Source organism: Cercospora beticola, chromosome 6 (genome assembly GCF_033473495.1).
Source record: "Cercospora beticola chromosome 6, complete sequence".
Classification (NCBI taxonomy): Eukaryota; Fungi; Ascomycota; class Dothideomycetes; order Mycosphaerellales; family Mycosphaerellaceae; genus Cercospora; species Cercospora beticola.
This window is the reverse complement of record NC_088940.1, coordinates 1,494,550-1,507,053: the sequence shown is the minus strand read 5'-3', so window position 1 is coordinate 1,507,053 and position 12,504 is coordinate 1,494,550. Positions and strand designations below refer to the sequence as shown.

The window sequence follows — 12,504 nt, the reverse complement described above, 5'->3', positions numbered from 1 at the left end:
TGGAGTGCAGGGCTGGGCTGGGCCGACGATACGAATGGAGAGGGTGGTGGAGGCGGCGGCGAGGCAGATTGCAGAGGAGGGGAGGGCCAAGCAGAAGGCTGTATCAGGTGGGAGTGGTGTTTCGATGCATGCACAGCAGAGAGCGGCGCAAGAAATCAGATCATCATGGCAATACGCGTTCCAGAGCACACACATGAATGCGACGCTTCCCCTGAGACGCATGTGCTTCGACTGGCGCGATGCTCGTTACAACCTTCTTTTCCCCCAGCGCTGCGTCATGGCCCGGCCTCTCCGCCAGCTCCGCTCCGCTGCTGCTGACTGTACAAATGCATCTCAGCCTGCTGCGGCCGGTACGTTGACGTCTGGCCACGGAGGTGAGCATAGCGATGCTGCGGCGGGCATCGGCGGCGGTGACGACGCCATCTCACGCTGCACAGGCCTCTCCCAGCTGGTCTGTGAATCTCGCTGGGCCGCCACGCGAGAGACCAACACCCGGCCTTGCACAGCGCACGATCTCGAATAGATAGACGGCTGCCTGATGCCTGACGCTGATGCCGATGCTGATGCTGATGCCGATGCCCCTCCTCCCGCGAGCCGGACAGCAGGTGCGCGCGTGTCTCCTGCAGTAGCAGCGGTACTTGTCCTCTCCGCGCCCAGCCAGGCAAGCAGGCCTGCGAGGCGGCCAATGGCAGCTGCCTGGCCTGTCCCACTTGCATCGCAAACCTTCAACGTCGGTGGCAGTGTTGCCCTCTGCCACGCGATCTCACTTCACTGCGCAATAACTCTCTAGGCACGGCCTTTGCCTGCCTTCCCTCATGACCTGCCACCATGAAGTTCCATAGCGCAACGCTGCTGGCAGTATGCGCTCTGACCATCGCCGCACCCTCTCCCCGCCACGAGCCACAACGACTATCGCGATGGGCAAGCATCAAACAACACTTTCTGCAATCCGTGCTAGGCTTCGAACAATCCAAGGATGAGCGCATTGTGTTGTCAAAGGACGGCTGGGACCGACAGCTGCCAGCACATACTGTTGCAAGATATGGCGGGGATCTGGTGCTGCGATTCAACATCAGCACTTCAGAAGAGTCGGCCAGCCTGGCAGAGGCAGCGGATACGTTGATGCTGGATGTGTGGGAATTCGCGCATGACTGGGTCGACATACGCCTGTCGAAAGACAGCGTACCTCTGTTGCTCGGGTTGCTGCCAGACTCGCTCCAGCACGCGCACAAGCCGTTGATCGGAGAGAAGGAATTGTCCGAGGCCATCATTGCCAACTATCAAAAATCCACACACCGCAACACACCAGCCTTCAATCAACCTACAGGGCGACCGCTCGGTGCCCTGGAGCGCGCCTCGGAAGCCGATACCAACATCTTCTTTGGAGACTTCCAGCCTTTCAATGTGATCGAGCCATGGCTGCGCCTGATGTCTTCTCTCTTCACAACGCACGTCAGACACATTAACATTGGTCTGTCATACGAGGGCCGCAGCATCCCAGCTGTACGAGTGGGTGTCCATCCAACCAACAATGATGACCCAAATCCTCCTCGACGAAAGACAATCCTCATCTCCGGAGGCCTACATGCGCGCGAATGGATCAGTACCACGACGGTCAACTACATCGCATACTCGCTGATCACCGGATATGGCAAGGACCATATGACCACACAGCTGCTGGAGAATTTCGACTTTGTCTTCATCCCCACTCTCAACCCAGACGGCTACATCTACACCTGGGAGACTGATCGTCTGTGGCGCAAGAACCGCCAGCAAACAGGCATACGGTTCTGCCAGGGAATGGACCTCGACCGCTCCTTCGGTTTCGAATGGTCCGCAACAGACAACCCATGTAGCGAATCCTACACTGGTGAATCCCCCTTCGAAGCCGTCGAAGCCAAACGCCTGGCAGACTGGGCCAAAAACGAGACCAAAAACAACAATGTTGATTTCGTCGGCTTTCTGGACCTCCACTCATACTCACAGGAAGTACTCTACCCCTATAGCTATTCCTGCGATGACGAGCCACCCGGATTGGAAAACCTCGAAGAACTCGGCATGGGATTGGCCAAGGCTATCCGTGCCACACATGGTCGTAACTACGAAGTCATGTCTGCGTGCGAGGGCAATTCTGTTATGACTTCGACTAACAAAAAGGTCCACTTGCGGCCTAGCGTAGAGGCCACGGGAGGTTCTGCATTGGATTTCTTCTATCGCACGATTGGAGTGCGATATGCGTACCAGTTGAAATTGCGCGATAGGGGTACCTACGGGTTCTTGCTGCCAAAGGTGAGTTGCTTTGCGATGCAAAGAGATTCAGAGCTGTAAACATTGGGCTGACGTGACATGCTACAGGAACATATTATTCCCGCGGGCAAGGAAATTCTCAATGCTGTGTTATATTTCACTTCCTTCTTGAATGATGTGTATTATGCGTCTTCTGACAGTGGAAGCAAGGCGCCAAGATTGACGTCGCTGGTGCCCGAATTTGAGGAGGCGGCGCGAAGCCTGCTGGACCAGTCTGACATTGCGAGAGATGAAGAAGATGATGATCCGTGGGTGGTTATCGAAGACTTGGAAATTGAAGAAGCAAAGCTTGATTTGAAGCGGCGACGGAGGAGATAGTCTTGAGACTGAAGCAGAACTATGTTTTAATGAAATCAAATTTTTCATCATGCAGCATCTCAAGACATGCTTGCACGGTCTCGAAGGACAATCCGGCGCAACGTAATGCGCTAAAGCAAGACTGGCCACGATGGTATGTTCACAACAAGCAGAAGCGACAGGTGGACCACAAACCACAGAGCTGAGAACAAGAGCGAGGTGAAGCGAGGTACCAGGTTGTGTGGGCAACCTAATATCGAGCTGCATGGACTAAGCTCGCTCCTGGCATTACTGGAGGGCTCCTCACCGGTCTCTGAGCTGTTTTCCATCCGAGCCGATGCGGCAGAGGGGAGAGAAGCTGCTTCGATCAAAACACATGGAATATTGATCCGAGTGCTTGACTCCCGTTTTCTGCCAGTCCCAACTCATCTCTCGCAAGCCTTATCCAACTTGCTCAAACCAGTCACCACTCGTTAAGCTCAAGCTCAGCTATGGCACCAAACAGCAAAGAACAATTGCTGCAAATCTTCCGGCCTCATCAATTCGCAGCCAACGAGGAATACATCGACCTCTTTCACGTCTACGACAACCTATCTCAAACGCCTTTCAAGCTAGGTATCGGCATCCAATGCAAAGATGACAACGACTATGTAATGAATGCATGGAATGTCATCACCCCACTCACAATGGGGCAACATTTGAATTGGTGGAATCGCAAAGCTACACAATTCGTGTCTCTTTACAGCGACCCGGTAGCCGCACAACGTGAGCAAGCAAGGCGAAGGAACCAACCTTTTGTGCCGGGCGTCGGGTCACGAAACGTTCATTCTGTTCGCATTGCACATGTGCGCATTCCTCCAGGTACGGGAGTTTGGTTCTTCTCGCGATCCGAGATGTTGGAGATGATGGCAACTTTCGGCGACGGAGCAAGGCATGAGATGTTTACAACGTCTGCTCCTAGTGAGTGGTTCGTATGGGGACGGGTGCCGGAAGAGTTCATTGTGAATCGGAGGGCGCTTTAAGTGATTGGGAATGAAATAGTCATACTACGTAAATGTCGTGCACGGTTTTTGTCGTGTGGTATAGTTGCGGGACCTGAACTGCCACGGTGGGCTGCCACGTCGGAGGGAATGTTGTCTGGATCAAGCACAACTGCGTCACTCAAAAGCGATGCTAACGAGTTTGATGAGTACGGCCAAGAACATAAGAATAACTTGACACCCTGCAACCCTCTTTGGTTTTGAGACAGACGTTTGAGATTCGGCTAGCTAAGAGAGTATCCTAGAGCACTGCTCAATTTTTGCCAACCCAGAAAAGGTGATCCAAGTAGGACTCCAGGTAGCACAATGCAGACGTGATTGAAGCGATGACATGCTTCCCGCCGCGCCGCTCTCAAAAGGTGTATATCATCTGCATTCGATCTTTCTCAAGCCTTCTGCCTGCCAGGCTGGGAATGAGGTCGTGGAATAGCTGCAAAAAGAAGATGGGGGATTGGGTGGGATATCGTAGGGCCGTTTCGTTGCCATAGCTCGCGAACGCGCTGTTCTTTGACTGGAATGTACTCGATGTAGATGTCGTGGCTTCAAGAAAGCAGAGTCTACTTCTGCATCATCAACTGAACGAACTCATTGTCTGTTGCGGTGTTAGTCAGAGGTCTAAGTGGCACCGTCTGGTGGTGTCCGCTTCTCATCTTACAGTCAATTCTTCCGTCGCCATCCTGGTCAGCCTCGCGGATCATCTCGTCCACCTCATCGTCTGTCAACTTCTCGCCGATGGAGGTCATGACGTGTCGCAGCTCGGCGGCACTGATGAAGCCGTTGTTGTCGCGGTCGAAGACCTTGAAGGCTTCACGGATCTCCTCCTCAGAGTCGGTGTCCTTCATCTTGCGGGCCATCATAGTGAGGAATTCGGGGAAATCGATTGTGCCGTTGTTGTCGGCGTCGACTTCGTTGATCATGTCCTGCAGCTCAGACTCGCTGGGGTTCTGGCCGAGGGAGCGCATGACAGTGCCGAGCTCCTTGGTGGTGATTTGTCCTTCGGTCGAGGTTAGTTCAGTACATTCGCAGAGGGTGGGCGCACATCATACCATCGCCGTCCTTGTCCTGTGTTGCTGTCGTTAGCTCTGCCTCGCGGCTGCCTGATTGTTTCAGAAAACTGTACGTACGAAGAGAGAGAAGGCCTCCTTGAACTCGGAGACTTGCTCCTCGGTCAATGAATCCGCCTATCGCGACCGCTAGTCAGCCATGTTCCGTTTCCAAAGTATTATGCGTGCGGCGCGTGTTGTCGTGCACTGCTCAATGTTCCCGACACGCACACCACTAGTGGGGTATCCGAATTGCGCGTACCATGATGTGTGTGCGGTGATCGCGGGCGTTACGAGGTCGATGTGTGAATGTCGCCGAAGCAGAGGGCGCGAAGATCAGGTCGAGTCGTTGAGTCGGTGGACAGGTGTTGGGTGTGACAGCAGGAGGGGGAGGTGTTGTTTGCTCGACGGCGGAAGTGGGCAGGAGCCAATTCACTTTCCAGGGACTGACGCTCAGCTCATCAACGGTGACTTCCGACACAAGCTTTCCCACGGGCAACGGCCTGCATGTGCCAGCTGCTTCGCTGTCCTATTTCTGTCTGCCCTTCCGTACAGTAGCCTATACCCGTCACACGCCCGACGCTCTGCACATTTCCATCGTCTTTGTCGTCGGCAACCGACATCGCGAGCCGCCATCTCGGGACACGCCCGCGTCACAGTCCATCCCAGCACGATCCAACGATGATGAGAGAGGTCTAAGCAGGTCGCGAGCTTGAGCACTACACATGATGCGCGTCTGTCACCACATTACCACGTTACAATGTCGACGGCGGTAAACCTGGGGGCGTGGCGCGATCGGACGAACCTGTGAGTGGCAACGTGTGCTTGGGAAGAGACCATTACAGCTCACGCCTGTGTAGCTTCATTTCCTATCGACAGTCCTACACACATCACCCAGCAAAGCGATCGCGCATTGCAGGTCCTAGCAATGGCCGCTTCACCGATGCGCCAGACGACTCCGAGCGGGCTGGGCTCATGTCTAATCTCGACAATGATGGAGATGCGGTGATAGAAATGGACATCCTTCCTCCGCGATGGCTGGACATCCAGGACGAAGTGTCACAGACTTTATCAAACATCACTGCGAAGATGAAGAGGCTGGACCAGATGCACGCGAAGCATGTGCTGCCGGGCTTCGACGACGAGAGCGTGAAAGCCAAAGAGGAAAGGGATATTGAGAATTTGACCCAGGACATCACGAAGGACTTCATTACGTGTCGAAATTCTGTCAGGAGAATCGATCGTCTGCAACAAGAGCAACAACAGCAGTCGGGCGGCGCCATCGCTGACGCTGACGCGACCATGGCGAAGAATCTCAAAATGTCGCTAGCGAGCCGTGTAGGGGACGTCAGCACACTGTTTCGCAAGAAACAATCTGCATATCTGAAGAAGATGCGCACACTTGGAGGAATGAATTCCCCGTTAGACAGAGCTGGCACTCCGATGGCACAGAATCCATACAACGATCCGGCCATGATGGAATCAGAAACGGACCGCTCGGCAGCCCAGTCAACGCTGCTGCAAACCGCACAGGTGCGGAGAAGGGGAGTGATGGACGCCCAAATCGAGCAACGAGAACGAGAAATTGAGAAAATTGCGCAGGGCGTGATCGATTTGTCAAATCTGTTCCAAGAGCTGAACACCATGGTCATCGACCAAGGCACTGTGCTGGATCGCATAGACTACAACGTGGAGCGGACGGCAGAGCACGTGAAAGAGGCAGACAAGGAGCTGAAGGTAGCAACCGGATATCAGAAGAGAAGCACAAAGCGCAAGATTATACTATTACTGGTGCTGATAGTGGCTGGCATGTTCATCTTGCTGCTCATAAAGCCAAGGCGAAGCAGCTCCTCGACGCCAGCACCACCGCCAGCGGCACCCGCAGCACCTGTCCCGAATGAACCAGGAGCTGGAACGCCGCCGAAGATGCTAAGAGTAGCAGACACAAATAGGCCTATACCTGGAGAAGGGCTTGATGAGAGACTGTCGGAATGGAAGAAGCGACGACGGCGAGTCGTGGCCCATGCATAGATACCCTTCTGCGAACGAATGAATCAACATTTCATTGAATGGTGCACAGGTTGTATGATTTCGTGTCTTGATCATAATGGTCCCACAATTCCGGATTCTTCGGCTGCAACCTCGACGTCACTCGGCGCGCGCTTTCTCACCATCATCAGACAATTGACAGCTTGAGTGGTTACGGTAAGTCCACAACTCTTCTTCATTCACACTCATTTCACAAATCTGCTGCAATGGCCAAGATAATCCTCGCTATCAACGCCGGCTCAAGCTCAGTCAAAGTTTCCGTGTTTTCCTATGAATCTCCTACGAAAGAACCCAAACAGCTTGCAGAAATCCAGATCTCAGGGCTCACAGCACCACCTGCCAAGCTGAAGTACACACGCGGCGAACATAAGGTCAAGGATCAAGAAGTCCAAGAAGTCGACTCTCAAGAAAGTGCCTATGAGTACATTATCAAGCACCTGACCGAAGATCCTGGCCTCCCAGAGCTCCAACACCGCGATGACATCGAATTCGCCTGCCATCGTGTAGTTCACGGAGGCGACTACGACCGACCTACCAGAATCGACCGAGACACCTACCACCACATCGAAAAGCTCTCTGATCTCGCCCCTCTCCACAACGCTGGCGCTCTAACAATCGTCCGCGCAGTCCACGCCAACAACGCCAAAGTCAACAACATCGCCTTCTTCGACTCAGCTTTCCACTCCTCCATGCCAAGACCCAGCACTACCTACGCCATTGACCAAAATATCGCCCAACACAACAAACTTCGCAAATACGGCTTCCATGGAATCTCCTATCAATTCATCACCCGTTCCGTTGCATCATATCTCCAGAAACCCAAAGACCAACTCAACATCATCGCCCTTCATCTCGGCTCTGGGGCTTCAGCTTGCGCAATTCAGAATGGTAAATCTCTCGATACATCAATGGGCTTGACGCCTTTGGCTGGTTTACCTGGCGCCACTCGATCCGGCGACGTCGACCCCTCACTAATATTCCATTTCACGCACGATGCGGGGAAATTGAGTCCCAGCAGTACGAAGGATATGAGTATCACGCAAGCAGAAGAGATTCTAAACAAGAAGTCTGGATGGAGTGTTATGACGGGCACGACGGATTTTGGGGTGATTTCGAAGAAAGCTGAGGAGGGGGATGAGAAGTGTAAATTGGCTTTTGAGGTTTTCGTGGATAGGATTTTGGGATTTGTGGGGAGTTATTATGTGAAGTTGGGTGGGAAGGTGGATGCTTTAGTTTTTGCTGGGGGCATCGGGGAGAAGGGAGGGCAGTTGAGGAAGGCGGTGGTGGAGAGGGCGGCGTGTTTGGGGTTTGAGCTTGATGGGAAGAAGAATAAGGCGCCTGGGGAGGATGTAGTTGTTGATATTGGGAGTGAGAAGAGTCGGCATCGTGTGCTTGTTGTGCAGACCGATGAGCAGTCGGAGATGGCGAGACAGTGTGCCAAGCAGGCGGATCAATTGAGGAGAAAGTAGTCATTCGACGTGTGATATACGAACAACTTTTCACTGTATAATTTCTGACGTAAATGCTGTCTGCGAGATCAAGCGGAACTACCCTTCTGCTTTTCGCCCAGTTTCATCGCATTCAGCGTCTCACCAGCTTCCTCTTTATACTCCTCCAACCAACGACTCTGCGGCTTTCTCTCATAAACCACGTCTCCCATGGTCCACGTCATCCTCTTCCGATCTGTCTCCCAATCTACATCATTATCCGGACAAATGACATAGAATTTATCTTGACCCATCTTCTGGTACAGGTAGTCTGCGACCTGCTCTGGAGCCCACGCGCCATCTGGTTTAGTTGTGGTCTTCCCGCCTCCCGTCAATCCAGTGAACGTCCAACCTGGCACGAGCAGATGGACCGAAGTCTTGGGTGAAGACTTTGCAAGGTCAAAATGGAGATGTTCGGTAATGGTTTTGATCGCGGACTTGGAGGCATTGTATGCTGGGTTTCCTGGTGGGTTTGTGATGCCTTGTTTAGAGCCTGTGATGATGATGGATTTTGGCGATGAGGAGTTATTCTCGAAGTGTGGAAAGAAGGTATTGATTCCATTGATCACGCCAAAGAAGTTGACATCGAAGATCTTATGGAAGTAGGCAGAGTCCTTCCAATCGCCATTGGCACCAATGCCAGCGTTGAGATGGAGGAAATCGAGTTTAGTGCCGGAGCTCTCGAGCTTTTGTTTGAGGTTGGTCCATTCTTGGAGGCTGGAGACGTCGAGAGAGTGGGTAGTGACGGTACCGCTGGATTGGACCTTGCTTTTGGCTGCGTCTAGAGCTTCGGTGTTGTTGTCAACGAGATGGACGTTCATCGAGTGCGAGGCGCATAGCTTGGCGACTGCGAGGCCAACGCCGCTCGCTGCGCCTGTGATGAGGGCGGTGGCGCCGCCGCGAAAGACTGCTGTGGGTGAAGACATTGCGTATGAGAGCTTGCTTGGTGGGTGGTTGTCTAGGAGAGGAGGCTTGGAGGGGTATAAGAAAAACGGGTGTTCGAGCCATTACTTCTATTACCCCAATGTTCGGGGCACCCCAATGGCTACGATGACGATGGAGCGGCGGCGATAAGGGCTATCTCCGGCACTTGTCGAGCGCGAACACGTCGGCGAAGAGCATGGCGACGAGGAGCCGCGCAGCCTGCACGATGAGTTGGCAGCAGCAGCATACCGTGGTCGAGGGCAACGTGGTGGTGCATTCGCGAGGAGATTACCGTGGAAAGTGAAGCATCGAGATGCAGACGCGAACGGGTTGCTATGGAGACGCGTCGGAGCGTGCATGTTGATTTCATGTGCTAAAAGGCTTCCACTACCCGAGACACGACGCGCTCGAGTGCTAGCGCCCGACGCCAGCTCCTCACGCCTGCATTGAGTCTATCATGTCCACTGCTTGCTTCTTCTAGACGATCCGCGACTCTCGACTGCCATGGCCGACGTCAAGCACCACACACCCGGACACCGTCGCAATGCCTCCTCCAAGTCCAACATCTTGAGATCGCTGGTCTCATCTAAAGGCCGCCCAGCCAGTCCAGAGCAGACCGCCGCCAACGCGAAGCAGGATGAGAAGTCATACAGAGGCCCGATGGGTAGCCGGGGCGTGCTCGGCGAGCGACAAAACAATGTCCAGTCGCCTCCATCTTCACCAAGCAAGAAGAAGGACACCTTGGCGAGGAGCAGCAGAGACAAGACGAAGGACAGTCAAGCCAAGCCACAGAAGTCGAAGTCGTCAACAAATCTCGCCGGGGTCTTTGCGAGGATGAATCGATCAAGCAAAGACCTGTCAAAACAAGTGAATGTGGAGAAGAACAAGGAGAACACTTCGCCCATCGAGCACGAGCCCGCGGCACCGACGCCGATATGGGCCCAGATGGCTACCACGAACCACTCGTCCGCCCAGAGGGACCGTCCCAGCACGAGCAGCAAGCCATCCTCAAACGACCTCTTAGCTGAGATCGATCGTTATACCCCTCAAGTGTACAACGTTAGCAAACAGCGGAACTTCAACGGAACATTCGATGAGCCCACCCTACGACCTTCATTGTCGCAGCAACGACCACAAAGCTATCATTCGTCTAACGGAGAAGGTTTGTTGAGCGCATTGGGCCGCAAGATGAGTGGAAGCAAGTCAAGCATGGAGAGTCGAAAGTCGGACGATTCAAAAAGGAGGATGCAGAAGGCGCAGGACAACAGAGTCTCTTTTGATCGGGAGCGCATTCTGGGACGCTCCGGACCCGATCGAAAAGTGAGTGACGGCAGCACTGAGATCCCTGCTGGCAAAGAGAAGATCAACTTGACGAAGAGGGGCGGGAGAGTGATGGCTGCTGTGGCTATGTTCCAGGGTAAGACCAAGGAGAGATCATCAAGCAAAGAGAAGGAGAAAGAGGAAGCACCACTAGATCCGAAGGCAGTCGATGCGCAGTTCGAGGCAGTGCTAGCCGCTCGCAATATTCCAGAGCCCATGCGACAGAAGATGCGGAGCTTGACCATGAGGGTCAAAGCAGACTTCATTCGGCAGGATCAAGGTGCTGGTAAGAACAGTAGCCCGCTGGCCACAGTCACCAGCTTGGAGAACACCAGCGCTACTCATCACATCACCACTGAGACCAAGGTGCCCATTAAAGACGAAGAAGACAGCAAGTCAACAAAGCGGTCAAGGACGCGGAGTCGCACGTTCACGTTCTCGCGGGGGAAGAAAGAGCAGAAAGACGATGGCTCGCCGGCAAAGAAGCCACGCTCGCAGAGTCGCAGCCGCCCTACTTCAATCATCATACCAAGCAACAATGTTTCCAAGACTTCGCTTACGCCGACGACGCCCACTGGTTCGTATGGGCGACAACATGCGAGTTTGGCCGTACCTGGAGACTACATTGCCTACTTGCGCCAAAACCCAGATCCCACTAGAGTTGAGGTTGGTCGGCTGCACAAGCTCCGAATACTGCTTCGCAATGAGACGGTGTCATGGGTAGATGCCTTCATCACGCAGGATGGAATGCACGAGATTATTGAGCTCTTGAAGCGCACGATGGCTATTGAGTGGCGAGAAGATCACGAAGACCAGCTTTTGCACGAATCACTGCTTTGCCTGAAAGGATTATGCACAACTGAACGAGCCATGGTGGAACTGCACAAGTTTGCAGACGATCTGTTTCCAGCTTTGATCGCTATGCTGTTTGACGATGAGAAGAAAGGCCCGGCAGAATACACGACTCGGACGATCATCTTCAACATCTTGCTCACTTACCTGTCGTCCGACATGAACAAGTCCACGGCAGCTTTGGAAGTCAGAGCGCGGAAAATCCTCATCTATCTAGGAGAGCCCGCAAAGTCGGAGAACGAACGTCCAGTGGACTTCGTTCTGGGCATGCACACTCCTCGACCATATAAATTGTGGTCACGCGAGCTCTCGAACGTCACGCGGGAGGTTTTCTGGATCTTCTTGCACCAGTTGAACGTGGTGCCACTCCCTAAGCCGAGCAGCTCGCATTCGCAACAGAATGGTGTCGACGAAGAAGAACGAAAGAATATTCTCGCCAGCACTTACACACAGCGACACTTTCCGGGCTCTCGTCCTCCGGTACCAGCTGCTCCATACATTGGAGGCGTTGAATGGGATGCTACTACGTACATAACAGCACATCTTGACCTTCTCAATGCAATCGTCGCATCGATCCCGAATCAACACTCACGAAACGCGCTCCGCGAAGAACTCCAGCAGTCAGGATTCGAAAAACTCATGGGCACCGTCCTCCGCACTTGCAAAGAGAAGTTCTACTCGGGCGTGCACGACGGCCTGAAAGCCTGGGTTGCTGCTGCTCACGAAGACGGCTGGGAGACACGCTTCGTCCGCGAAGGACCCTCAGAGGAAGAAATCGTCGAGCAAGCGATGAAGGCTCAAAAATCACCCAAGAAGAGTCCGAAGAAGAAAGCGGACCTGCCACCGCAGCTTGACAATGCTTTACCGCTGGAGCCCCCGAAGTTAGACCTAGGATTGGATCTTAGCCTGACGAAGACGAATGGAAAGATTGATGATGATGATGATGGGTGGTTGGGTTAGGGACTACGGCCTGTTTACGACTCTCCTCCTCTTTCTCGCTCGCATTTTCTCTCTGACACGGACGAACGAAAACATAAAATCAATGAATCGCAACCACAGAATCATGTTGGACGTTAATGAATCAAAAAGCATACAGTAACGAAAACCTTTGGAAATTGGCATGGACATGGGGACCACTGTCATTCATTACGCACTCTGGGTTTCTGGTCGTAATTGATGCGGCGA

The 12,504-nt window shown here is 53.4% G+C and overlaps 7 protein-coding genes across 7 annotated transcripts; 5 read left to right on the top strand and 2 right to left on the bottom strand.

The window, feature by feature from the left end:
• Nucleotides 1-828: 828 nt before the first annotated feature.
• RHO25_009652 (uncharacterized protein) lies at nucleotides 829-2,625 on the top strand (the record flags this gene model as incomplete). The annotated part of the gene is made up of 2 exons (XM_023601182.2): nucleotides 829-2,289; nucleotides 2,356-2,625. The coding sequence occupies 2 exons, from the start codon at nucleotides 829-831 to the stop codon at nucleotides 2,623-2,625; spliced, it is 1,731 nt and encodes a 576-aa protein (XP_023453823.1).
• A 470-nt stretch (nucleotides 2,626-3,095) lies between these two features.
• On the top strand, nucleotides 3,096-3,626 carry RHO25_009651 (uncharacterized protein; the record flags this gene model as incomplete). The annotated part of the gene is made up of 1 exon (XM_023601181.2): nucleotides 3,096-3,626. One exon carries the CDS (start codon nucleotides 3,096-3,098, stop codon nucleotides 3,624-3,626), a length of 531 nt encoding a protein of 176 aa, XP_023453828.1.
• A 575-nt stretch (nucleotides 3,627-4,201) lies between these two features.
• Nucleotides 4,202-4,952, bottom strand: RHO25_009650 (uncharacterized protein; the record flags this gene model as incomplete). Its single annotated transcript, XM_023601180.2, has 5 exons — nucleotides 4,202-4,236; nucleotides 4,300-4,638; nucleotides 4,691-4,706; nucleotides 4,769-4,825; nucleotides 4,950-4,952. 5 exons carry the CDS (start codon nucleotides 4,950-4,952, stop codon nucleotides 4,202-4,204), a joined length of 450 nt encoding a protein of 149 aa, XP_023453829.1.
• Nucleotides 4,953-5,447: 495 nt separating this feature from the next.
• On the top strand, nucleotides 5,448-6,718 carry RHO25_009649 (uncharacterized protein; the record flags this gene model as incomplete). The annotated part of the gene is made up of 2 exons (XM_023601179.2): nucleotides 5,448-5,494; nucleotides 5,548-6,718. The coding sequence occupies 2 exons, from the start codon at nucleotides 5,448-5,450 to the stop codon at nucleotides 6,716-6,718; spliced, it is 1,218 nt and encodes a 405-aa protein (XP_023453830.1).
• A 224-nt stretch (nucleotides 6,719-6,942) lies between these two features.
• Nucleotides 6,943-8,205, top strand: RHO25_009648 (uncharacterized protein; the record flags this gene model as incomplete). The annotated part of the gene is made up of 1 exon (XM_023601178.1): nucleotides 6,943-8,205. The coding sequence occupies one exon, from the start codon at nucleotides 6,943-6,945 to the stop codon at nucleotides 8,203-8,205; it is 1,263 nt and encodes a 420-aa protein (XP_023453831.1).
• A 68-nt stretch (nucleotides 8,206-8,273) lies between these two features.
• RHO25_009647 (uncharacterized protein) lies at nucleotides 8,274-9,149 on the bottom strand (the record flags this gene model as incomplete). Its single annotated transcript, XM_023601177.1, has 1 exon — nucleotides 8,274-9,149. The coding sequence occupies one exon, from the start codon at nucleotides 9,147-9,149 to the stop codon at nucleotides 8,274-8,276; it is 876 nt and encodes a 291-aa protein (XP_023453824.1).
• Nucleotides 9,150-9,651: 502 nt separating this feature from the next.
• RHO25_009646 (uncharacterized protein) lies at nucleotides 9,652-12,279 on the top strand (the record flags this gene model as incomplete). Its single annotated transcript, XM_023601176.2, has 1 exon — nucleotides 9,652-12,279. One exon carries the CDS (start codon nucleotides 9,652-9,654, stop codon nucleotides 12,277-12,279), a length of 2,628 nt encoding a protein of 875 aa, XP_023453825.1.
• Between the last annotated feature and the right edge of the window lie 225 nt (nucleotides 12,280-12,504).